Source organism: Cetorhinus maximus, chromosome 3 (genome assembly GCF_964194155.1).
Source record: "Cetorhinus maximus chromosome 3, sCetMax3.hap1.1, whole genome shotgun sequence".
Lineage (NCBI taxonomy): Eukaryota > Metazoa > Chordata > Chondrichthyes > Lamniformes > Cetorhinidae > Cetorhinus > Cetorhinus maximus.
This window is the reverse complement of record NC_135881.1, coordinates 202,358,451-202,386,129: the sequence shown is the minus strand read 5'-3', so window position 1 is coordinate 202,386,129 and position 27,679 is coordinate 202,358,451. Positions and strand designations below refer to the sequence as shown.

Sequence of the window (27,679 nt, the reverse complement as noted above, 5' to 3'; positions counted from 1 at the left end):
GAGGTGGAATTAAGGTGTTGGGGAGAGGTTGGGAAGAGGGGAATGAAAGTGTCGAGGGGGTGAGGTGGGGGGAGGGAGTACAAGGAGGAGAGGCTAATGGGGCAGAAGATGGCAACTGGGGAGGTAGATGTAGGTTGGGGGTGGAAGGTGTAAGGGAAGGAATTCAGAGGGAGGAAGGAGTGCAGAGAGGGGAGGGAGTCCAGGGGGAGGAAGGAGTGCAGAGAGGAGAAAGAGTAAGAGTGGAGGATGAAGTAAGCGTGGAGGAAGGAGTTGGGAAGGGGGAAGGAGTAAAACTGGAGGGAGAAATAAGACTGGAGGAAGAAGTAAGACTGGAGGAAAGAGTCGGCGGGGGGGAGGACTAAGGGTGGCGGAAGAAGTAAGGATGTCTGAAGGAGTCAGGGAGGGGAAAGGACTAAGCAGGGTGTGTGTGTAAGGAGCTATGTCACAGTGATGTCACTCACTGGGAGAAGATGAGTGAGAAGCACGTCAGAGAGTTGTTCTAGCTATGTCCTAATGTCCTACAACCTTGTAAATAGTTCATGATTCCTCCAGAAATATCTCTTCTAGAGTAAGAAGCTAAGGAATCCCAAGATAAACCCACAGTAACAGATGGTGGCAGCGGTGACTACACCCACAGAGGAACAGTAAAAAAAGGACAGGAAAAGCTTCAAGAGAAATCCAGCATTAGGGCAGAGGGTTAAGGACTTTGAGGCCAGCCCGACAACCACACCGGAGATGACCAAGTAACGAGGGCAGCTCAGCGTGGGAAAAGACAACCTCAAACCAGAGTGAAAAACGGCTACCGCTTTGTCCCTACCAAAATCATTTCAAAACATAGAGGGCCACAGACAGGCTGAGCAATGACAAAATTGCCAAAGACGTTCTACCCGGTACTGCAACGTCCAAGTTTTTGTGAGTAAAGAGAACAGAGATCAAGCTAGCACTTTGTTATACACTGTTGGGAGCAGAGCAGATGACGCGCTGGTCAGACAGCGGGCGAATGAAGGGACAGCTTCCTCCGAGGATGTCATCGGAGCTTTTGACTCATGGTCCAGTCTTCGTAAAAATATTCTCGTAAAGAGGGAGAAATTTAATCAGTGCAGTCAAAAACAGGGGGAAGGGATTGACTCACCCATCAACCAATTGTACCGCCTGGCCGAAATTTGTGAGCAAGGAACACTAAAGGATCAGAGATGGAATAGTCGTTTGCATTTTCTATGAGAATCTCTCTGGCATTTTACCTTCTCGGGAAGGTTTAAACTTAAGCAAAGCTGTACAACTGGTCAGTCAGGCTGAGGAGTGGAGGCAGGATAAGGTTTTTGTTAGAGAGGCGAGGGAAGTTCCCCAAGAGCCGCCCACTGAAGTTGTTCCGTTTGTGGGTTGTTGTGAAACCTAAAGCGCAGCAAGATAGCAACCAGGTAAACGCCCTGAAAAGGGAAAACCCCATTTTCCAATGTCCCCCGCTGTGGCGGGAAGAAGGTCCACAGGCGGGAAGAATGCCCTGTCTGAATTGCCCACTGCCGCGGGTGTGACAAGTTCGGCCATTTTAAAGTGAGGAAAATCTGTGTTCAGCGAGTCAGAAGGAGAAATCTGTTAAAGGAAGCTCCACACTTGGAATTCAAGACCTCGACAACCACGGAATCACCTTCCCAGGAGAAATGAGGGAAAATAAAACCCACTTTTGGAACGCTGACATCGATGCAAATGGGCGTACAACCGAATTCAAGCTAGACGCAGGAACTGGTGCCTCAGTGTTATCTGACAAGAGTTTCGTGGCTCAGTAAAGTAACACCGTAACCATCCTTTATTCAACTCCAAGGTCCAGGGTGGAGTCAAGCTTAATATTAAAGATCAGTTTGACTCAACAATAAAATACAAAGGAAGAGAAATTTCTGAAAAAATTGGATGTTATTAAGAAGCAAGACTGCTCTTTTTTGAGCAGAAAAGCCTGCATAGCTCGGAAGCTGCTTTCGAAGTTGGTGAAGTCGACACTACAAACAGGAGATAATGAATTTAGAAGGGAATTCCCCACTCTCTTCAAACATTTAGGTAAACTGAAGACTGTACCACATCACGCAACCCCCCCAGGGACTGACCTCGGAACAAACGGATACCGAACTATCTCCGAAGGAGTTCTGCACTTGTTTAGGAAGACTTGGTGAAACTACCAAAGAGGCTTTCCCATTAAAGTAAGAGACTTTGTGGGGGTGGCGTTTAGGTGGTGTATATTATAACATGGGGATAAAGGCTCGGGCGGTGGGGGGGGTTGTGGGGGAGATGTAGAGGAAAGGGTTAACACTATTGATAGCTATTGAGCATGTGTGTTAGGAGCTATGTCATAGTGATGTCACTCATTGAGGGAAGATGAACGAGAAGCACCTCAGAGAGTAGCTCTAGCTATGCCCTAATGTTAAATAGTTAATAGTGTAGATAAAGGTATTTTGAACAAAAGACCATCGCCCCCCCAGCAAGATCTGAGTAAGAAGCCAAGAAATCCAGGGATAACCCCACAATAACAGAGGGCCCTTTCCAATTAATTGGGGACAGTTTTCCCAACGCTGGGAATCTGGGACAGGCACTCACGCCCAATTCACCCAACCTCCCGCCATCATTGCTGCACCACCAGGCTCCATTGAACTCCACCCAGTGAGTTCAAATCCCATCTCAGGAGGATTTCAGTCCAACTAAATAATTCTGCATTTAAACACGTTAGTACATTTTGGGTACATCTTACTGCGCTGAACACACAATATAAATTCACGTTGTTGTTCTATCGCCGTCACTGGCGGTATTCTCATGGTATCTATACAATCAGTAAAAACCTGAGGGAGAAAGGAACAAATCAGTGTTTCCCTGACAATGCTAGGATAATAAGGACCTCTGCTATCCTCCCACCTGATGGTGCTGTTACCTCTTTATAATGAAGCATTATTACAAGGCGACCTCTTGTTCTTGTTCCAGGGGTGGCTCTTCAAGCCTATTACAAAAGTCACGGCTGTACAACAACCACCTCCTCAGACAAACTATGTCCCTGGTTATAGGAGGGTTTGGTTTGCATGATTAAAATGGAGTTATGAACTTATTTAATTAAATGATTAATTATTTAATTAAACGATAACCTAAGGTCCAACTGAATTCCGTGACTCTGTCCATTATGTGCGTGAGCTTTGCTGTATGTGTGTGTGTGTATGCGTGTGTAGTATGTTTGTGTGTATAGGATAAATATCTGCCAACAACAACTTTCATTTACATATCACCTTTACAGTAGTAAAATGACCCAAGGTGCTTCAGAGAAACGTGAAACAAAATTTGACACCGAGCCATATAAGGAGATATTGGGATAGATTACCAAAAACTTGGTTAAAGAGGTAGGTTTTTATGGAGATTTTTTTTATTCCTTCATGGGATGTGGGCGTTGCTGGCTAGGCCAGCATTTATTGCCCATCCCTAATTGCCCTCATTCAGAGAGCTAACCACATTGCTGTAGGCCTGGAGTCACATGTAGGTCAGACCAGGTAAGGATGGCAGATTTCCTTCAGAACATTAGTGAACCAGATGGGTTTTCACCAACATGTTCATCATTCCAGACTTCTATTGAAGTCAAATTTCACCATCTGTGGGATTTGAACCCAGGCCCCCAGAGCATTACCCTGTGTCTCTGGAATACTAGTCCAGTGACAATGCCACTATGCCACCACCTCCCCTAAGTTCTTATGATAAGGAGGGAGAGGTGGTGAGATTTAGGGAGGGAATTCCAGCACTTAGGGCCCAAGCAGCAGAAAAGCACGGCTACCAGTTGTGGACCGACTAAAATGAGGGGTGTGACTCGAGATCGAATGTAATCTTCAGGCGAAGGGAGGTCAGAGGTCAATCTGCCTGCGGTGATGTAATTCTTGACAGTGAGGGATGCAAAGGGGGCAGGCTGAGGAAGGCGGAGGGGGGGCGTGTGTCTCAGGACTGAGGGACTGGTGCTGGTGGAACTCCACAAGCTGAAAGCACAGCACACTCGCCCAGCCATCAGCACGCACCATGTACAATCTCCACGAGCACTCGATGGGACCTACATCCAGCAGCCTTCTTGCCTCTCAAGTGAGAGTTAATGCCTTGGTCGAAAGGGATGAACTCCAAGCCGCTGATTGCTGGCAATCGCTGTTGATAAATAGTGAGTAACTTTTACTCAGTGCAAAATCATTGCCAAAGTAAAAGCTCCTCAGTATTCTGAACAGAGGTAGCTTGTTAGCATCGCAATCTGTTGGGCTGTCGTGGGCTACGATAGCTGCCAGCCACTGAGAAATTTCAAGAGGCCACATGCAGTGGAGTTTGTGTCGTGGCCAGGGCCAGACATCGGAGTGGGGGAAGTGGGGGCCATTCATTTCTTTATCATTTGGAGTGTTTTGAAGGGCTGATGAGGGGGTGGATCTCGGCCATTAGGACTCCATTGGAAGTCAAGTGCCTCGGATGGAACCTGCATTAGACAGGGTCAGGAGAGCTCAGGCTGCACTGGAGCCAGCGGGAATATTATATCAAAATCCTGCACGGAAGTACTTTTGGCCCCAGGGTGATGGTGGGGAAGATGCAAAAATACTTATAGAAACTCAGAAAAAGGCAGGCATTTCATCGCAGCAGTTTACAGAGTTGTAGTCGTGAGTGAAAACTACTTACACTGAACAGGCAGAGACTTGATACTTTGATCAAAAATAGGACACTATTGAAAGTTTTTTGTAATCTCCTGCTGCCTATTTAAAATGTAACTTTGGCAAAGATAGTGTAAAAAGGGTCAAATTTAAAAGGAAAACAGCCTGTAAAGAGTAAAGGTGGCAAAGGAGCTGGCACATTAAAGTCTGCAGAATCTTGAGATGTGGACCTAGGGCACCAAATATGTGGCATCATCTAGCCATAGTCCCAAAGACACCTACTCTCCATTAGAGAGAGTGAATTTTTGGTAACTCATAGCTTGAGGGGTGCCACTCCACAAGCTCAGAGCAATGGCCTCCATGAAACACCACAGCTGATATGAGGATTGAACCCACACCATTGGTGTTGTTCTGCATCACACTCTAGCCATCTGAGCTTACCAACCCCCAGTAATAGGTATAGGTATCACAATTTGAGTACCTGGGAAGCATCTTGTCAGAAGATGGTTACTGCCATAAAGGCATCAGTGCTAGAATAGCAATGGCAAAGAATGCATTCTCTAAACATGAAAAATTGCGCTTCATAGTGTTACAATTATGAGGTTTATAAGATTATTATGTTTTGGAACTGTGCCTTTAAATTTAAGGTAAAATGAAAGGGGTCACGGGACCTGTTCTGAAGACTGCCTGACAGCAACGCCTGGGTGGTTTAATTATTAGAGATCAAAGGAAGGCTCAGATTGCTTACTGAGAAGATGGTGCAAGGTGTTTATACTTGGAGACAAAAGCAGCAGCCTGTGTGCTAACAGTGGATGGACTGAGGCTCTCCAAAGTTCCAGAAAAGTGTTGAGAATGTTGGGCGTAAACAGTTCTGCTTTAAACTGTCCGCATAGTCCCAAGATGAAAGAGAGCTGGGCTCTCAAGGATAGTTAATTAGTATTTCTACCTAGGAGCTAGAGGCCAAAAGGTTTCTATGGCTTGCCACATAGGAATGAATGGAAGCTGATGTGGTTGGGGAAAGTGGTTCCAGAGGCTGCAGGCCCAATCACCGGGCCCACAGATCAGGAAGGCCATCACCCCCCACTGGGAGAGGTGGGTACTACTCACAGAACCACACAATTTTTACAGTGCAGAAGGCCATTCACCCCATGGAGTCTGCACTGGCTCTCTAAAAGAATCCCACTCCCCTGTCTTATCCCTGTAACCTTGCACATTCCTTCTTTTCAGATAGAAGTCCAGTTCCCTTTTGCATATCTTGATCGAACCCACCTCTACCACCCTCTCGGGACATTCGCTCCAGACTCCAAACACCTTCTGGATGAAAAAGTTTTCCCTCACATCACTTTTATTCCTTTCGCCAATTATTTTGAATCTGTGTCCTCCAGTTCTTGAAAGCCTCTTGAGTGGGAACAGTTTCTCACTATTTACCCTGTCCCTACCCCTCAGGATTTTGAATACCTCTATCCAGCCTCTTCCCAGCCTTCTTTTCTCCAAGGAAGACAGTCCCAACCTCTCCAATCTATCCTCAAGCTACAGTTCTTCACCCCTGGAATCATTCTTGTGAATCTCCTCTGTACCCTCAGGCAGCAAGGAGAGCATGGCCCTCAGAGGTTTGCATCAAACTTAAAAATGATCACTGCCATAGCTGATAGGCCCAACGGAGTGAAGGGGAAACCCCCTCCAGTGGACTCATATGGGCCACAGGGGCTGATCTTTCCTGCTCGCAACCCCCAACTTTGGCGGCATAGAGTCTCTGGCTCCGATGGTCACCCATCGCTAGGAGGCTGACTGCACTGAGCGGCTGGGTTTGGCACTCAGTGGGCGGACGCTTTAATAGCGGGAATCTCCCCGCAGAGCCCTCCTCAGCCCCTTCACTAGCCTCGTAACCGCTAATTATTGGCTACCCGCCGCTGCTGGTATGACCGAGTCCCTGGCAAGATCGCCCAGAGGCAGCAACGCATCAGACCACTGACCTGACGTGGACTATTTCCCCCCCCCCCCCCCCACAGTCCCACCTAAACCTGTCTCCACGAATCTCACCTGAACCCTCCCAATGTTTCGCTGACTGAGAGGGAAAAATGGCGGATGAAAATATTGCCAAAAGTATTTTGAATGATTGTCAAAATTTGTCAATGAAAGAGTGAAATGTTGTTAGCGCAACAGTGAAAAAAAAACTAACCTACAAGTTCTCCAAAATAAAAAGTATGGATGAAGGTTAATGTCTACTGGAAGTTCATGCTACATTCAATGTTTCCACAAAGAGCTAAAGATATATTCGCTATCAAATGATGAGAACGTTTCTGGAATTTATTTTGCCATCAGCTCAGGATATATCCAGACCTAAATTAAAGGACCTTTACTTCCTATAAAGTAGCACTTACCCGAAAATGTTTTTGTGTCGACCTTAAAATAGGAATGCAGTGAACGGAATCCACCACGTATGAACCAGACACAGCCAGTGAGTGCTCGAGATTTCCGATCACTAGGCCAGCCAGAACCCAAAGGAAGGATGATTTCAGACAGACTGTGCATGTCCGAGCCAGCTGACCATGGTAAGAATATTCAGCTTCTTGACGTGTCTCGGTCGCATTTATAATGGATAAAAGCAAAAAAACTGCGGATGCTGGAAATCCAAAACAAAAACAAAAATACCTGGAAAAACTCAGCAGGTCTGGCAGCATCTGCAGAGAGGAGCACGGTTAACGTTTCGAGTCCGCATGACTCTTCAACAGAACTTAAAATGGATATTGCAGTCTCACAGCGCTGTTACAGGGTGGTGGACCTGAGGCCAAGGTGGGGAGATAAAAAGTAGTCAAAGAGAGAGGTTACTGAAGGCAAAGAGAGGAAGTGACAAGGTGAAGATGCTGAGGGAGGAAAGTTGCAGAATAGGGTTGGGGGAGGTTGGTTAAGAGGAAAATGGTTGAATAACCTTCTCCCAGTGGTAAAGTGGAGGGACGAAGGAATTAAAATAGGGCTATTGCCTGAGGATCAGCAAAGGGACACCTCGCTGATCATGATCAGAGAGGCAGGATGGGGCAAGGCTATGGGTGGCGTTGCAGGTTTCAGGGTATAAAAAAAACACAGTCCGCAGCTTTCTGAAACCGGGGGTGGGGTGTCAGCAATGAGACTTCCGGGAGGGGTCTGCTCATGAGGAAAAGAAAGGGGTGGATTGGCGTTCCTGAAAGTAAGGAGATGAGCAATGATCCTGTGGTAAAAGAAAGCAATCTTGGTAATGAATCATACTGTAAGATTCAGGTCTTCTGGGCTTAGCTTGCGACAGCAGCTGGTAGGCAAATTAAGTCAAGGTTACAAGCAGTTTCACACTGCTTTCCTGACCAACCCCTGCCCCCGACTCCCGCCAACCTCTCCAGATACAGAGATGGGGAAATTCAGCCTGATGTTTCTACTTGTTTGAGGGCGTTGGTTGGTGGGTGGGATGGGTGGTGTCATAAACATAAGATAGTGACTAATGTCAGCTGTGGCTCAGTAGGTAGCACCCTCGCCTCTGAGTCACAAGGTTCTGTGTTGAGGGCTTGAGCACAAGAATCTTGATTGACCCTCCCGTTGCAGCGCTGAGGGAGTGCTACACTGTCAGTGGCACCCTGCTTCAGATGAGGTGTTAAACTGAGGCCCCCTTCTGCCTGCCTGGGTGGATGTAAAAGATCCCGTGGTACTATTTTGAAGAAGAGCAAAGGAGTTAAGCGCCCTAGCCAATTTTTATCCCTCAATCAACATCCCAAAAACAGATTAACGGATCATTACCATAGCTGTTTGTGGGATCTTGCTGTGTGCAAAATTGGCTGATGAATTTCCCTCATTACAACAGTGACTACACTTCAAAAGCTTCCTTTATTGTCTGTAAAGCACTTTGAGAAATCTGAAGCTTGCAAAAAGCGCTATATAAACGAAAGATTTTCTTTTTTTTTCTAATCAATCCAGTATATAACTGATGAGAAACTACGGGGAAAAAACCTCTTTACCAAGAGAGAGGGTGGTTAGAATGTAGAACCTGCAATGAAAGCCTTCTAATCCGAATCGAGATAAGGATATGAGGGGAACAAGAAATCGAAGGATATTCAGATCGAGATACATGAAATAGGATGGGAGGAAACTCGAGTGCAGTATAAATACCAGCACAGACTGGTTGGACCAAGTGGCTGCTTCTTGCCTGTTAATTTTACAGAGCAGCAGTTTGTAATTGTTTTAAATAATTCTACAACAATTTAAAGTGTACCCAAATCCTGCCCCTTTGCAAAACTCTTGCCAATACAGTAAAGTTCCGCCGTTCACGGGGTTACATAAGAACTAGGAGCAGGAGTAGGCAATTCAGCCCCTCGAGCCTGCCCCGCCATTCAATACGGCCTCAACTCCAATTTCCCGCCCTCTCCCCAAAACCTTTCAACCTGTTACTAATTAAAAATCTGTCTATCTCCTCTTTAAATTTATTCAGCGTCCCGGCATCCACTGCACTCTGAGGTAGTGAATTCCACAGATTCACCGCCCTTTGAGAAAAGTAATTCCTCCTCATCTCTGATTTAAATCTACCACCCCTTAGCCTAAAACTATGGCCTCTCGTTCTAGAATGCCCCAGAAGGGGAAACATCCACTCCACATCTACTTTGTCTATCCCCTTTAGCATCTTATATACCTCAATTAGATCTCCTCTCATCCTTCTAAACTCTAGCGAGTATAGGCCTAAACTGCTCAATCTCTCCTCATAAGACAAGCCCCACATCTCTGGAATCAATCTAGTGAACCTCCTCTGAACCACCTCAGTGCAACTACATCCTTCCTCAAGTAAGGGGACCAAAACTCTGCACAGTGCTCCAGGTGCGGTCTCACCAATGCCTTGTACAGTTGAAACCACACTTCCCTATTTTTATACTCTATTCCTTTAGCAATAAATGCCAAAATTCCATTTGCCTTCCTTATTACCTGCTGTACCTGCATACTAACTTTCAGTGATTCATGCACAAGGACACCCAGATCCCTCTGCACTGAAGTATTCTGAAGTTTCTCTCCATTTAAATAATAAGTCGCCTTTTTATTCTTTCAACCAAAATGGATAACCTCACACTTATCCACGTTAAACTCCATCTGCCAAACTTTGGCCCATTCACCTAACCTGTCCATATCCATTTGTAAATTTCTTAATTCTTCATTACAACTTACTTTCCCACCTATTTTAGTGTCATCTGCAAATTTTGCTACAGTACCTTTTATTCCTGAATCCAAGACATTAATATAGATTGTAAATAGTTGGGGCCCAAGGACTGAACCCTGTGGCACCCCACTAGTTACAGCTTGCCATCCAGAAAAAGACCCATTTATCCGGGCTCTCTGCTTTCTGTTGGTTAGCCAGTCCTCAATCCAAGCGAATATATTACCCCTAACTCCGTGTGATTTTGCCTGGTATATTAATCTTTTGTGTGGCACCTTATCAAAGGCCTTCTGGAAGTCCAGATATACTACATCTACAGGATCCCCATTATCCACTTTGCTTGTCACATCTTCAAAGAAATCCAGCAAATTAGTCAAACACGATTTACTCTTCATAAAACCATGCTGACTCTGATGGATTGCATTTTGACTTTCCAAATGCCCCATTACTACTTCCTTAATAATGGATTCCAACAATTTCCCAATGACAGACGTTAAACTAACTAGTCTATAGTTTCCTACTTTCTGCCTCCCCTCCGCTTTTTGAATAAGGGCGTTATATTAGCATTTTTCCAATTCACTGGAACCTTTCCAGAATCCAGGGAATTTTGGAATATTATAGCCAATGGATCCACTATCTCCCCTGCCACTTCCTTTAAGACCCTGGGATGTAGGCCATCAGGTCCTGGGGACTTGTCACCCTTTAATCCCAATAGTTTGCTCAGTACGTTTTCTCTAGTGATGGTGATTGTTCTAAGTTCCTCCTTCTCTATACCCTCTGCACTACCTGTTACTATTTGGGTGGCACTAGTGTCCTCCACCGTGAAAACTGAGGCAAAACATTGATTAAGCGTCTCTGCCATTTCTGCCTTCCCCACTATTAACTCCCCAGTCTCGTCCTCCAAGGGACCAACATTCGCTTCAGCTACTCTCTTTCCTTTTATACACTTGTAGAAGCTTTTGCTATCAGTTTTTACATTTTACGCTAGTTGTCTTTCATAATTTACCTTTGCTCTTTTTATTATTTCTTTTGTTGATCTTTAAAAGTTTCCCAATCTTCCAGCCTGCCACTGACCTTCGCAATTTGGTATGCCTTAGTTTTTGCCTTTAAGTTATCTTTAACTTCCTGGCTTAGCAAACAGCGAAATCGGGAACGACAAACACAATCTTTTCCGCGGGGCTGCACTAGGTGTGTTCCAGCCATTCGAGGGGAACATTGGCCTGGGGCTGTTCCTCTCCTCTAAACTGTGGTGCAGTAGCTGTATCGGACAGACGGGGGAGCCTCTGAGCAATACATCAGCGAAGATTCCAAAATGAGCCCAGCCACAATCGCAGGGAGACTCGGATATTTCCGTGTTAACCCCTTCGTTTGGGCTGCACTTCAGCTGCATAACTTCATAACTTCACCTCCCACCCCCACCCCCACCCCAGGGGAAAGAAGCGAGACGGAGAAGAAACCCCGGATGAGCGAACCATTGCTCACACGGTGGTCGATTCTGTGCACAAAAGTGCGGAGAGGTGAAAGCGCGGATCAGGAAGTCTCAACCGGCGGGACTTCACCGCACTTCCCTGAGAAAAACAGATGAGGAAACATGGATCTCCGAGGCGAAAGGGTTCGCGTTTGGAAAGGATTAACTGTCCCCCCAATGCGGTGGGCCTGGTAGAGAAGTATGTCTCCAACCTGCTGTGAGAAATGACTGTGCTCCCCGTGCGGAGTGGGGTCTAAAAGTCTGTAATTGGGGCTGACGGAGCTCCCGGTTAAGATGGGATTCAGCCAAGCAGTCAATCCCTTCCTAGAGTGGGAGCCCAATCACTTCTCCCTGGACTAGTCCATTCCTTTGACATACAATTCCTTCCCTGCTGAACTCATTCCCTTTTTTGAAGATGGGTCATTTAGTCTCTCTCTCTCTACACTGATGAGGGGAACCTTGCTTTTACAACCCTTTCTATCTAGAAGGAAACTTAGCCACAATCAGCCCCTCTAACCTGAACTTGCCAAACTCTAACAAAGATCGAATGTGATATGGTGTCATCCAGTAAATACACAATTTTACTTATTCCACTCAGGGAATCCTTTGCACTTCAAGCTATAGTTTCCCTTTCATCCGTTTAAGTTGCCCTGACAATTTTTACAACTATTGGGCTTGTCAAAAAATGTCATCCTCCACTTCAGTCTTCAAGAAATTTATTCGCATGTGGAGGTGTTGATTTCCCTCTTGTCTATTTAGCCAGTTTCTCAATTCTCCATGTGCTCTGGGCTAAATATCAAGCAAAGCGATAGTACAGATCGCTCTGGCCCAGATTGAAAGATGGAAATCCAGTATTTTTTTTTAAAGAATGTATTTGTGGAGGATCACTGGCAAGGCCAGCATTTATTGCCCATCCCTAATTGCCTGGGAGGCTGGTGGTGAGGCACTTTTTTTGAACCACTGCAGTCCATGTTGTGAAGGCACTCAATGCTGTTGGACAGGGACTTCCAGGATTTTGACTCAGTGAGATGAGGAAAGGGATCCTGTTGGAGATGATCATTTCCTGGCATAAAGTGTGGCACAAATATTATTTTCCACTCACCAGCCCAAGGTATGGACTGCTTCACTATCTAAGGAGCCGTGAAAGGAGCTGAACATTGCAATTAGTGAGTAACCCCATTTCTGACCCTATGACAGAGGGAAACAATCATTGATGAAGCAGCTAGAGATGCTTGAACCTTGAGAAACCCCGGCAGCAATGCCCTGGGGCTGAGATGATTGGTGTCAACAACAGCACAAGCAAGTTCCTTTGTGTGATTTCAGGTCTTGGGGAGTTTCCTCACAATCTTCATTGACTCTAGTCACAGTCAAGTCAAATGATACCTTTGATGTTAATTGCATCACCTCTGGAATTCAGCTCTGGACCAAGGGTGCAATAATGGTCTGGAGCAGAGTGGTTCTGGCAAAGCCGAAACTAGGCATATAACCATATAAATGCTGTGGCTACAAGAGCAGGTCAGAGGCTAGGAATCCTGCAGTGAATAACTCATCTCCTGACTCCCTAAAGTCTGTTCACCATCCACAAGACACAAGTCAGGAGTGTGATGGAATACTTTCCACTTGTCTGGATGAGTGCAGCTCCCACAATACTCAAAAAGCTCAACACCATCCAGGACAAAGCAGCCCCGCTTGACCGGCACACCATCCACAAACATTCATTCCCTCCACCACCGATGCATAGTGGCAGCAGTGTGTACCATCTACAAGAGGCACTGCAGGAACTCATCGAGCCCCCTTTGACAGCACCTTTCAAACCCACGACCGCTACCACCTAGAAGGACAAGGGCAGCAGACAGATGGGAACATCACCAACTGGAAGTTCCCCTCCAAGCCACACGCCATTCTGACTTGGAAATATATCGGCTGTTACTTCACTGTCGCTGGGTCAAAATCCTGGAACTCCCTCCCTAACAGCGCTGTGGGTGTGCCTACACCACATGGACTCCCAACGGTTCAAGAAGGCAGCTCACCACCACCTTCTCAAGGGCAATTAGGTGTGGGCAGCAAATGCTGGCCCAGCCAGCGACACCCACATCCCGTGAATGAATTTTTAAAAAAGGCATCAGTGAGCAGGACATTGGTGATTAGCTTGATAACGCTGTTGATGACTCCTTCCATCACCTTGATGATGATGATTGAGAGTCAGTTGATGGGCTGGTAAGTGGCCAGGTTAGATTTATCCATCCTTTTGTGGTTAGGAAATCTCTATTTTTTGACATATTTGTCTCCCTTTTCTTCAGCCCAACCTCCATATAAATATCCCCCCATTCGTGCCACTGATAGAATTAGTTAGCGACACTCATTTCCACATCAAATTACTGTTCGTTTATCCTCTACTCGAATTTAGAACGCAGACAATTGATGATAATTTCTCCAGCTTTGCAACAAGCTGCTAATTACCAGCTCAGTTTTTATTGACTAGAACATTATAATGGTGCAATATTAGTACAATATAATTTTAATAGCTGATGAAACAGATCCTGAAAAGCATTCTAGTCCTTGGTGAGTTGAATTTGGATAGCACCTTTCACAACCTCAGGGTGATCCAAAATGTTTTACAGCTATTTTTGAGCACTTCACAGTAGTTCTGAAAGTGAAGTCATTTAAGATGAGGAGCAATTTGTTTCTACCAGACTTGAGACAAAATTGCAAAAGAAAAATACTGGAGATGCTGGAAATCTGAAATGAATTAAAAAACAGAACATGCTGGAAATACTCAGGTCTGGCAGCATTTTTGGAGAGAGAAGCTGAGTTAAGGTTTCAGGTCATCGACCTTTTGACCTGCTGAATATTTCCAACGTTTTCTGTTTATTGCTTCTTAAAGAAAAAAAAAATGACCTTCTCCTGTTAATGAAGTCTTCTGCTTTTTTTTGATTTAAAAAAATTAAGCCAATTTAACTAGGACAGCGCCAGGTGGATAAGGGGGATCCAGGAGATGTACAGGTGGAATTTCCCACTCTGGAGACGAAGGGCGGGATTGCCCGGTCCTGTTGGCGCTGGGCATCTTGGCGGGCGGGAGGGTTGTGAATCGGTTTCACGTCAGGGTGAAAGCACAGCGGGATCATCCGATGGTGTCCGCCATGGCGGAACGTGAATCCCGCTGGAGGACGGTGATTTGCATCCCGGTAAAATGGAATGCAAAGTAAGGCCTGATGGGAATCGTCCGCTTACCCCACCCCCCCACCAACGCCCGATTTACTGTTAAGCTGGTGGGAAAACACATTGGCCCAGGACACGTCTGGACAAATGTGATGGGCAGAAGCCGGGACTTACCCGTTAGGGGTCTGGCGGAGACAGCGGACATCCGAGGCGAAGAAGATGCTCTCTACAGCGACCGGACCCTGGACGCGCATCGCATACCGGGCGGAGTCTCATGGACCTGGCTCCGCCCCGAAGCAGCTCGCGGAAGGTGGGAGGTCTCCCGTTGATGCCCCGGGTCTGCTTCGGAACGTCATGGTCTTGGCCAGGGGCTGCTACGAAGGATCGGCGACGGGGGAGGGGAGAGGAAGGTCCAGCTGAGTAGGAGAGGGAAGTGTTCTGGGGGGGGTGCTGGGGTGGGAGAGGAAGGTCTAGGTTCGACTGGGAGAGGAATGTGTACCGGGATGGGGGGGGTGAGTTTGGGGGGTGGTGGCAGGATGAAGGTGTCGGTAGGGGGGGCTTAAGGTTGGGAGGGGGGAGGAGGGTGAAATGGGGGGAGGAGGGTGAAATGGGGGGAAAATGCAGCAAGTGGGGAGGTAGGTGTAAGGGAAGGAGTTCTGAGGGGGGGGAAGGAGTTCAGAAGGGGGAGGTGTTGGGGGGAGGAGGGGATTCAAAGGGAGGAAGGTGTCCAGGGGGAGGACGGAGTAAGGGTGGAGGAGGGAGTTTGGGTGGAGGGGGGAGTAAGGGAGGGGATGTCCAGGTGAACGTGCAAGGGAGGGGTGTGTCAATGACTGCCTCATGAGAGTGAACTGAGGGTAGGTGTGATAGGAGGGAATGGTGAGTATGAGAGGGGGCAGAGGGAGCTGGTAGGGTGGGAAGGCGAGAGTGCATTGGTAGCGGTAGAAGGGACGGTGAGGATGGTTGGTGGGGACTCGGAGGCAGATATGGACCCTGGGGATGGGAAGGGGGAGGTCGGGGAGGTCAATGTGGTTGGGGTGGGATTCTCAGGAAGGTAGGGAACGTGCACATTCACCTGGACATCCTGGAAAGAAAGGGTTCGGGTTTGTAGGTGATGGTGGGGAGGTGGAAGGTGATACCAGGGGTTTCGACAGTGATGGGGGAAAGGACATGGTGACTGGGGGAGGGGAAAGGACGGGGGAGGTAACAGTTTACTTCATCCGACCATGGTTGTCGAAATGGAAAGTGAGCGGAGCCTCGTGTTGGACGGGCACAGGTGGCTGCATGGGAGTGTGGTCAGTGGGTGGCCGGAGATGCAGGTCAGCTCAGATGGACAACAGACAGAGAACCCCAGCAGGCAGCATTGAAAATGCTCGGGACAGTGAGATGAGTGTGATGGATGAAGGCTCCACGTGTGTGTGGGAGGATGATTGCACGAGGCTCTGAAAGGCCCTGCCACACACACACTTCTCCCTCCAGAGTCACCCGTGGTCTGGCTGTGTGCAGCTGAACTGTTAGCGGGGAGGGGATGCCGGGGCGGACTTGCAAAGCCTGTCAATGAAACTGAAGCTCCTGGTGCCATTTTTAAAAGGCACCCAGACAGACATTCACTCAGTGCAGACCAGGAGATCCTCACTGATCCTCTAGAGTCCTTGTGGCCGCAGCCCCTACTGGAGAAGCTGGCAAAATGTGAGCAACCAGATCACAAGAGTGCCTCCGGCATTGCCTCTTGCTCATCTCTAGATAACAGCACCGCTGGGGATACACCCATGTCCGGCCAATGCTCGTGTTGCATGGTCCATGTTCACCGGGCTCTTGGCCTTATAGAGACCCCATTGCCTCTTGCTGCTCAGGCCCTTGCTCCTCATGGCCCTGTGCTAACTGGCGGCGGGCTCTCCTCCCCATCTGGATGAGAGCCATTACCAAGGCAGAGTTGCCTGCAGCCTGCATCATTGACGCCTCAGAGGATGTGTGAACAATTTGAAAAGATACATTTAGTGAGCATGTCCTTTACAGGTTTCCCTCCATCTCAAAGCCAGTGGGCAAATGCTAAGCCCTTCACTTGGCCTCTGTCTAGACATGGCACTGCCATCTTACCCATTCCAGGTGAAGGGCATCCTGGAGCACCAGAGATGAGTGTTCCTCCCGTTCATAGACCATAAGACATAGGAGCAGAAGTAGGCCATTCAGTCCATCGAGTCTGCTCTGCCATTCAATGAGATCATGGCTGATCTGATAATCCTCAACTCCACTTTCCTGCCGTTTCCCCATAACCCTTGATTCCCTAACTGATTAAAAATCTGTCTATCTCAGCCTTGAATATACTTAACACCCTATCCTCTACAGCCCTCTGCGGTAAAGAATTCCACAGATTCACTACCCCCTGAGAGAAGAAATTCCTCCTCATCTCTGTTTTAAATGGGCACCCCCTTACTCTGAGATTATGTCCTCTGGTCCTAGACTCTCCCACAAGGGGAAACAATTTCTCAGCATCTACCCTGTCAAGCCCCTTAAGAATCTTATATGTTTCAATAGAGTCGCCTCTCATTCTTCTAAACTCCAATGAGTACAGGCCCAACCTACTCAACCTCTCCTCATAAGAAAATCCCTCCATACCTGGGATCAACCTAGTGAACCTTCTCTGGACTGCCTCCAATGCCTTAGATAAGGGGACCAAAACTGTTCACAGTATTCTAGGTGTAGTCTTACTAATGCCTTGTATAGTTTTAGCCAGACTTCCCTATTTTTATACCCTGTTCCCTTTGAAATAAAGGCCAACATTCCATTTGCCTTCCCTATTACCTGTTGATCTTGTATGTTAGCTTTTTTGGATTCATGCACGAGGACCCCCAAATCCCTCTGTGCTGTGTCCCTCTGCAGTCTTTCTCCATTTAAATAATATTCAGCTCCTCAATTCTTCCTGCCAAAGTGCATAACCTCACATTTCTGCACATTATATTCCATCTGCCACTTTTTTGCCCACTCACTTAACCTGTCTGTATGCTCCTTGTGTCATCCTCACCACTTGCCTTCCCACCTAGTTTTGTATCATCCGCAAATTTGCCGATAATACATTCACTTCCCTCATCCAAGTCATTAATATATATTATAAATAATTGAGACCTCTGCACTGATCCCTGTGGCACTCCACTAGTTACAGGTTGCCATCCTGAAAATGCCCCCCTTACCCCAACTCTTTGTCCTCTATAGTTAGCCAATCCTCTATTCATGCTAATATATACCCCTAACACCATGGGTCTTATCTTACTAGGTAGTCTTACATGGGGCACCTTATTGAACGCCTTTTGGAAATCCAAATATATAACATCTACTGGTTCCCCTTTATATATCCTGCTTGTTACCTCCTCAAAAAATTCTAATAAATTTGTCAGGCATGATTTCCCCTTCATGAAGCCATGCTGACTCTGCTTGATTAGATTATGTATTTCTAAATGCTCTGCTATTACATCCTTTATAATAGACTCTAATATTTTCCCAATGACAGATGTTAAGCTAACTGGCCTATAGTTACCTGTTTTTTTGTCTCCCTCCCTTTCTGAATAAGTGTGTTACATTGGACGTTCTCCAATCCTCTGGGACTTTTCCAGAATCTAATGATTCTTGGAAGATTACTACCAGTGCATCCACTATCTCTGTAGCTACTTCCTTTAATATCCTTGGATGCAACCCATCAGGTCCAGAGGACTTATCAGTCTTTAGCCCCATTAGTTTCCTTAGTACTTTTTCTCTAGTGATAGTTATTGTATTTATTTCCTCCCCCTCTTTTGCCCTTGATTATTTAGCATTTTTGGAATGCTATTAGTGTCTTCTACCGTAAAGACTGATGCAAAGTATTTATTCAACTACTCTGCCATTCCCTGGTTGCCCATTATTATTTCCCCAGCCTCATTCTCTAAGGGGCCCATGTTCACTTTGGTCTCTCTTTTCCTTTTTATATATTTAAAGAAGCTCTTACTGTCCGTTTTTATATTACTTGCTCGTTTACCCTCAAAGTTTATTTTCTCCCTCTTTATTATTTTTTTGGTCATCTTTTGTTGGTTTTTAAAACTTTCCCAAACCTCTGGCTTACCACTAATCTTTGCCACATTGCATGTCTTTTCTTTTAATTTGATACTACCCTTAACTTCCTTGGTTAACCATGGTTGGTTTATCCCCTTCCTTGAATCCTTCTTCCTCACTGGGATATATCTTTGTTGTGAGTCATGAACTATTTTCTTAAATTTTCTTATACAAGGATGCTTATGGAGACACTGCTCTTTGACCAGCCAGATGACGGCCATGTGGAAGAAGCCTCCCTCTGACACTATTCCACTTGCCTCCACTACCCTCGAAACTCTGTAGAGAGACCATTGTCTTGGCAGCATAGCAAGACTAACCCTTGTCAGCCTTGACCATTTACCAGGGAAGTTTGGAGCCACGAGTTGGCTGTCCTCCAGCAGCTGTGCCCCTTGGAGTCATCCTCCCTCCCTTCACCCCTGCCTCTGACTGCAGCCGATGGCAAATGGCGCAAAAGGAGTGGCAGCTCCACACCTTGCCGGGATCTCAATGTAATGAGACCCGTGAGTCAGGAACAAAGCAGCTACAATGCAGCTTTGCCATAGAGAGGAGAACACAACTGAGCATCTTTGACACCCAGTTGCCTCATAATTATTAGGGTGTCTCTTTAGTCGGTCACATGTGCTGACCTTGAACTCCACCCACCCGAAAAGACCCTCCTCCCACCTCGAGGGGTTTCACTGACTGACTAACTGCATAGTCATGGTCAGTTTGGGAAAATGGGGCGGATCACCTTTCAAACTTACTCCAAAATTCTACCCTTCCCCTGTCACCCACCAACCTCCCCGCCATCATCATAGACCCACCCAATATCACCATTCCTCTCTCCTCTGTCACCTTTGAACCCCCGCCCCGGCCAACATTACCCTGGAGTCTGTCATGATTCACCTCCACATGCTTCCTCCTCCCTCAGAGTCAACACCTGTTGCCATCCCCGTACCCACCCTGATCCTGTCCCCCTCCCATTATCTGAGCCACCTGTCTTGTCCCCCCCACCGCCCCTCCATGACCCACCCGATGAGACCTTCACCTACCGGACCCTCACTCTGGACCTGCCACCCTATCGCATCCCACTCCCCCTCTGAGTGAGACTGTTCCCTCCTATCACCAGTACCCTGAGCTCTGCCCCCAGAGCTCCACCATTGACACCACCGACCACCCCCCCACCTTCCCCAGACTCTCTCCCCACCCTTCCCCTGTAAGCTTGCCTCCCATGTCCAGCTTCCACCCCACCCGCTCCCCCGCACCACATCCCCTTCTTCCAGCCTTCGTCTGCCTCCCTCGTCTAGCCTTGGCGCAGCCTTTGCTAACGGCACTCGATTGATTTTGTTTTTTTAATTAGCATCGTAAACTGTCTACGTTACCTGGCATGTACTACAAGGTACAGTGTTAATTTGCGGAATCGGATACAGTAGGAAGCATTGAAAGTGTGGGTCAGTAGTTCCCGCTAAGTTGTGCTGTTACCCAGGCAACCAAATCAATGCCAAAGATCAGAATTTCAAGCATTAATTGAGTTTTCGTGATTAAATAAAAACACACTGGAGAACAGGCCCACCCAAATACCCGATATAAAAACAAAAAACTGCGGATGCTGGAAATCCAAAACAAAAACAGAATTACCTGGAAAAACTCAGCAGGTCTGGCAGCATCGGTGGAGAAGAGCACAGTTGACGTTTCGAGTCCTCATGACCCTTCAACAGAACTAAGTAAAATTAGGAGAGGGGTGAAATATAAGCTGGTTTAAGGGGGGGGGCGGTTTTGTTCACCCAAATACCCACCAGACTCGCAGGTCCCATTTTGAGTTTCTAATAATTGCACCTGTCTGTGGGCCTTCGAAGAGGTTTTTAAAACTAAGCTTCCTTTAGCACAAGGTGTGGTCATCACTTTAAAAAGACCTCTTAACATTTTGCCTACCAAAACTGCCCTGCGCTAATATAACTAGAAAAACGGCTCTTTCATTTCCAGGCATTTAAAATAGGTTACCTGTAGATGACGGATTAAAAATATTTAATTTTGATGTTGATTTTTCAGCCATACGAATCAAACGGCACCAGCTCTCAAATACATCGAGGAGTATTTTTAAAAGCAAAAAATTATGCTCTAAAATGCTGCCCGATTTTAGTTCAGATTTTAGCCTGCTGAAGTGCAAATAAGTGAGCAGAAATGTGAGAACAATACTTCGCAATGGGTGCAGTTTTCACCTGGATCGCCCAATGCACCCAAGCAACATGGGAGAGATGTTCTGCTTTACGTATGAGTTGCTATGTGGACCCATCACTTCAAAATAATAGGCTCCCAAGGCCGAAATGGCTCTCTGGTTTAGTGTACAAAGAGGAGTCCATGTTGGACTTGAAACGTTAACTCTGTTTCTCTCTTCGCAAATGCTGCCAGACTTGCTGAGCTTTTTCCTGCGTTTTCCGTTTTCATTCTAGCAACAAAGATACTTTGCCCACCTTGCAAATCACTGCTGAAGGGTCGTGAGGACTCGAAACGTCAACTGATTTCTTCTCCACCGATGCTGCCAGACCTGCTGAGTTTTTCCAGGTAATTCTGTTTTTGTTTTGGATTTCCAGCATCCGCAGTAGCTTTTAGCTTTTTGTTTTTATCACCAAGTGTGGCATTTGTTTGCTCAAATATAAGCAAAATACTGGAGATCTGAAATAAAAACCAAAAATGCAGCATCCGTGGAGAGAGAGAAACAGATTTTGAGTCCAGTGTGACTTTTCTTTGGAACTGATTTATTTACTCAACCCCTGTGAAACCCCGTACAGCTCAGACGACTCATGTCTTCCGTTCTTAAATGTCTTGTGCACTGTTGGGGAGATTTTCCCACAAGGTTAATCTCTAAAAAAAATTATGCATATCTAATTTCTGTAGGCTGATATTAGCTTTATTAATTATTCCCTTGGTCCAGTCTTTCTCGGTGTACTTGCTCTGTGCTTTTCCTCCTTTGTATGCAGCTCAGCACTCAGACGCACAAAAATCTTTCCCTTTACGAGACTGTCATGTACTGACTGCCCTTGGTGTTCTTTAAGTTTGATTTTGTGCCAGATAAATGGTCTTTTATTCCCAGCTTGGCTCTTTCTACCAAAAAGGCTTCACAGCCCACGATGTTGTGAAATAGCATCTTTGGAAGTGCCTGAGAACACGGCTGCCTGATTTCAGGGGCTTTCTTCTTTCCAAGAGGTATGTTACATACACTCAGCGCCTCTGAGATCAGGATTTCAAAGTGCTGTGTTGTTACAAGGAATCTCCACAGCGCGTTGAGGCTGTTGCACTGGCAATGCACTGTTTTAACTCATGCATCGTTCTTGCTTACTCCACAGGTTCAGAACTTTCTGTCAACTGGGGAACTAAGTATTTTTCCGCATCTGACATTTGGGTGCATGGGGTTGTGAGGTTGTGGGGGGCGGGAGATTCAGTGGCCGGGAAACCCAGAAATACTGGTTTCCTGGGGGGGCCCTTGCTGAATTTTAACAGCAGGAGCTGGTTTAATTTATTAGATTGTTTCCTGATAGTGCAGGGAGCCAGATTGAGAGGCCACTGTCAGGGAGGGTGACTTACAATACTGGGCCGCAGCCAGGGATTGGAGGGAGGGAGAGATTGCAGGTTGGACAGTGGATGAGAGGAATGCTGAAATGCTTGGTGAGCTGGGGGTGTTGGGGATGACGGGTTGGGGGGAGCGGGGAGGGGTTGGAAGGTGAAAGGATTCCTGCTCCTCTTGGCCCACAAGCAGCGCTGCAAAGGCACTTATTTGTTCCATTCATTCTTGCCTCACTTCAGCTGCCAGGCTATCAGCGCCGACCAGTAAAAAATATCTGAAAATATTTTAATTATGGACCTGCCTCTGGAGAGCAGGCCCGTTGTTTGCCCTCTGACCTGCCTCCTAAAGGAGGTGGGTTAGGACCCAGCCTCTGACTTAGACCGTTCGCCCACCTCCCCTGCCTGGGATCTTCGAGAGTTAAAGTGATCACTCAGTGTCCAGGCTGAACACTAGTGTTGGGTCCACTTTTCTTCTGCTGTGGAACAAATGTGTTTTAACCCAACATCAGTATGGCACCAGGTGAGATCTTTTTCTGTTCATTTCATGCATGGGCAACTCTTGGTCTTTTCGAGCAACCCTTGGTCTTTGAAGGAGATTGCCAATTTAAGCAGAATAGAGAGTAATTTGGTGCAGCAACCCGGCTCCCAGTAGATGCTACTCATGTCAGCTTGAACACTCTAACCATTCTCATCCCAGAGAGCTGGGCTTGATGAGTCAGTATTCTAGAGGAGTGTGCTAATCCACCTATGTACCACTCTATTTGTCATCCTTTAAAAGAATACCTTTCTAATGCAGCAGTAGCTTTGTTGATACATCATTTGCTCTAGCCTGTGATCCCTGGATCTCAGCTACAGAATCTCCTTAAAACAGTCTCTTTAGAACATGATCCTCGCAACACTTTGTGTGGTTCTGCTGCACAGCTGAAAGCACTTTCTCACCGCTGACTATGCTGTTTTCAGATCGGTGTAATGGGTCCTGGTCAGGTGACACCTTGGGTATTGTGTCTAGTTCTGGTCCCCGAGACACAATGGAAACACTCAAGCCTTTGGAGACAGGACAGACATCCAGCATTGGAGTTCAGAGCTAAAAAGAACATACATGGGCTTTTCAACGTGATAGGGGGATGCCTGAGATAATCTTATTGGAGGTGCACAAGATATCAAATGCATTAAATTTGAAGAATTATTTCAAATTAAATCAAGAGAGTAGAACAAGGGGCCGCAGGTTCAAACTGGTATCAGGAAGTTATTTGTGTGAAGCAATGGTTAACTCTTGAAATAGACTTTAATAGTTAAAAGCTGAGCACCCAGGAGTCATTTCAAAAACAATTGGGGAGAGGAGCTTTAGGTTTATTGAGTGGATGAACCAGGTTGAATGGAATGATATTCCTCACCTGCAATTGTCTGATGACAAACATGGAAGTCTTCCACTCCCCCCAGCTGAACATCTTTCATAGAAACTTAGGAAAAATAATCAGTCATTCGACCCTGTGAACTTCTCTTGCCGTTCAATTAGATCATGGCTGATCTGCATCTCAACTCACACAGACTCGAAACGTTAACTCTGTTCCTCTCTCCACAGACGCTGCCGGACCTGCTGAGCGTTTCCAGCATTTTCTGTTTTTATTTCGGATTTCCAGTATTTCGCTTCTATCCATAATTCTTCCTTTGCTCCATATCCCTTGATACCCTGATGTGACAAAAGCCTATCGATCAGAGTCTTAGAATTTTGGATTGAGTCCAGCATCCACAACCTACTGCGGCTAGAATTTCAGATTTCTACTGCAGTTTGTAGGAGTACAAAATGCATCAAATTTTTAAACAAACTAAATGAGCTTTGGGTTTGGGGATTGTAGGAATGAGCACAGGCAAGCACGAATACGTTGTAAAACTTGAATAAGTTGTGAAACTTGATAACTCCTGGCTGCGGTGGCCTTGGTAATTGCCAAATTAAGAATGAATGGAGAGTTTGGATGGATGTAAGTTCAGGAGTAGACTACCAGAGATGGTGACTTAAAGGGACTACACTGTATCCAATGAGAGATAAGAAAATCTCATTTCAAGAAAGCCCTAAGACAAAATATAGAAACAATGCAAAACAATTTGTAGCAGCAGAACTAAAGGCATGGTATAGTTTTTTTTCTATTCATTCATGGGATGTGGGCATCACTGGCTAGGCCAGCATTTATTGCCCATCCCTAATGGCCCTTGTTCAGAGGGTATTTAAGAGTCAACCACGTTGCTGTGGGGCTGGAGTCACATGTAGGCCAGACCAGGTAAGGATGGCAGATTTCCGTCCCTAAAGGACTTTAGTCAACCGGATGGGCTTTTACACCAGTCGGCAATGGTTTTGTCGTCACCATCAGACTTTTCAATCCCAGATTTTTATTGAATTCAAATTTCACCATCTTCCGTGGTGGGATTTGAACCTGGGTCCCCAGAGCATTACCCCGGGTCTCTGGAATACTAGTGTTCTGACTGGGATGGGAGGATTGCGCAAAATATCAAGCCCCACAGGACATACCATTAATCTAAAAGTTTAATTTTCTCACTGAAATGGCCAATTGTGTACCTATAGCTCTAGTACCCAGAAGAAAAGAGACTCTGACCAGGCTTCTTTCAAAAATGCAGAATGATTCATTTATTTTAAGACAAAACTCCTTTTAACAAGTTGCAAGTACTGGTTAACACACAATTGTAATCGAGAAGTATAACTATCTATCTCTTCCTAAAGAATTCCCCCAGCGCACACACACAGACAAGCAAAGGACAAACAGATAGAGTCTCTCTCCAGGGATGGGCTTCGGAGGATGGGCATTATAAAATAAAGGATAAAGTCCACACAGTCTTGATGCTGTCGACCTGGTGTGGGCCGCTGGTCCCAGTGGATGCCTGGAAGTTCTCAGCACTGGTCTCAGCTTTGCAGGTCCAAATGCAGACTAGTTACACTCAGAAGAGGGTTCTCTGGCTACAGGTTGATAGCCACCCACAATTTTAGGCAAGGCAGAGAGGGGGAGCCAGTCAAGGTAGCCTTCCTTTCTCAGCTTGTTCTCCGACAAAACTGTCTTCAAAACAAGCAGGTTCACAACTTAAGATTTTTCCTTCCCTCCCACTTGATTGCCTTTTTGTCTCCCAGCTTTTCATAATGCTTTGCAGTTCAACGCTTCTTCTCAAGGGAAATAACTCCTTCTCAAGTACGATAGAGGTCAGGCGATTTCTTGGAAAGGGGCTGCTTGTTGACAGTTCCAAGGTGAACTTATGACCTTCTTTTAAAAATAAAACCCAGGTTAGCATCCAGATGGACCAGATCATGACAGGCCCTTCCATTTTGTGAAATAAAACTTCAGTCTTGAGAGATATGATTCCAACACTAGTCCAAAGACAGTACCACAATGCCCCTGCTTCCTCTGATTCCTCCAGGACTCACCAGATTTAGCACGTTAGGCCCTCAGTCTTTATCTTTTTCCTCCTTATATTTAAGTACAAAGATTGATTGTAAAGTTAACTAGGAAATGGTATCCTAGAAACCAAAGATTTTTGTTCTTTCAAGTGAGCATTTTCCCCAACATCTCTGTGAAAGTAGAGGAAAGAAGAATATGATGAGTGCAAAAAGGAATAGAAAACAGTGCACTGTGGCTATACGATCAGGCCTGATGTTGCTGCTCCCTCCTGAGGTTAAGAGTTTTGAAAGTCCTGACCTACTAGAGCTGTAGAAAAAGGAGGAAGCAGAATAGAAAAGTGAAACTGGGAATATGTTCTAGCTGTATCTCCACGCCGAAGATGTCTTCAATTTTGACCTCAGACTGAGGTTTTAATAAAACCTCCAATGAGAAGAGCTGGCCGGAAGGTTAACTTGGGACAAGTTTGTGATAAATGGCAACTGACGTGTAGACAAAACAAGGCAGCAGGCATATCGGATAGATAAAGGGTGTCGAGAAACCACAAGAATGTCTGTAAAGGTACCCACGAGATCTGAATATAGACTTGAATCTGAGGCATTCGCCAATGCCAAAGAAGGAACCAAACTCCTGGAGGAAAAGACAGCAAAAAAGAAATTAAAAAATAAAGATGTACATTTATATAGCACTTTTCATGACCACTGGACATCTCAAAGTGCTTTCCAGCTAATGGAGCACTTTCTTTAGTGTTCCCATGTAGGAACTGTGGCAGCTAATATGAGCACAGCACCTTCCCACAAACAGCAATATGACAACGACCAGATAACCTGTTTCTGTGATGCTGATTGAGGGGTAAACATTGGCCAGGACCCCATGGATAAAACCCCTGCTCTTCGCCAAAATAGTGCCATGGGATCTTTGGCATCTTTTAGAGAGAAACAGCTTGGCCAAAGATAGAGTATGTAGATGACAAAAAGATGGGTTTCGGAGGCTTCTTAACTGAGGGATATTGATAGCCATGTGTGCAGGAAAGACAAGACTTACAAGATAGTGAGCTGCTCATCTGGAGCTAGATGAGAATATGCTGAGGACAGGTTAGAAGGGATATGGAAGGCCTCAAGGTGAGACTTTATGGTGTTATTCCATGTAAGTAACTGTAATCCAGAGACTTTAGAAACATAGAAACTAGGAACAGGAGTAAGCCATTCGGCCCTTCAGGCCTGCTCCGCCATTCATTATGATCATGGCTGATCATCCAACTCAATAGCCTGCTCCCGCTTTCTCCCCATACCCTTTGATCCCTTTCACCCCATGAGCTATATCTAACTCCTTCTTGAAAGCATACAATGTTTTGGTCTCAACTACTTTCTGTGGTAGCGAATTTCACAGGCTCACCACTCTCTAGGTGAAGAAATTTCTCCTCATCTCAGTCCTAAATGGTCTACCCCATATCCTCAGACAGTGATCCCTGGTTCTGGACTCCCCCACCATCGGGAACATCCTTCCTGCATCTACCCTGTCTAGTCCTTTAGAAGTGCATCCATGAGAGCTGACTCAAAATAAAAAATGATCCTGGTTACGAAATAGCTATCGATGCTGTATTTAGAGTTGAATTTCCGGTCCGTGCCAGGACCAGGAACTGAGATGGGTGGGAGATAAAGTTAGCTCTGCTGTCCGGCGCGCCAGTTCCCCGACTCCATCCTGCCTCCGGGCCATTTTGGTGGAAGCAGATTGGAGGAGTAGTGGCAGGGCCACCCACCCGCATGCAGTAGGCAGCCATCACAGCTCATTAAGGGCCTAATTAAGGCCAATGAAAGGAGGCCCCCAGGTTCCTGCAGGGGACGAGGGGCCAGCTTCGGTGCCTGGAGGTGGCTTCCCAGTGGCAGGCCAGGGATGGTGCTGGAGTGGGGGGATGCAGCGCCCCAGGCAGGCCTATAAAGGCCCTCCCCGCCTCCCTGGTTCAGGAGCAAGCACAGGCCGCTCTGGAGAGGGACTCTCTTCCCTCCCTGCCTTCCATTCCCACTCTTCAGCTCCAACAGGACCAGACTCTGAGCACAGTTCAAGCCTACATTGCTACCTCTTCCCCTTATGCACTGAAACCCTTATCCAACAAAAGCCCTTTTCATCTCAAGCTTGAATATTTAATTGACTCAACAGTCATAACCTTTTCAGAAAGCGAGCTCCAGAGAGCCATTACCCTTTGTTTGCAAGGGAATCCTGATTGGTCTCCGAAAAAGCCTAG

At 46.3% G+C, this 27,679-nt stretch overlaps 1 protein-coding gene across 1 annotated transcript in view; it reads left to right on the top strand.

Moving 5' to 3' along the window:
* The window catches only part of nek11 (NIMA-related kinase 11), a 316,688-nt gene that overhangs the window by 183,142 nt on the left and 105,867 nt on the right, over window positions 1-27,679 (top strand). Inside the window, exon 12 of the mRNA XM_078535823.1 lies at window positions 7,048-7,186. Within this exon, the coding sequence (XP_078391949.1) occupies window positions 7,048-7,186 (139 nt within the window). The remainder of the gene's footprint in view (window positions 1-7,047; window positions 7,187-27,679) is intronic.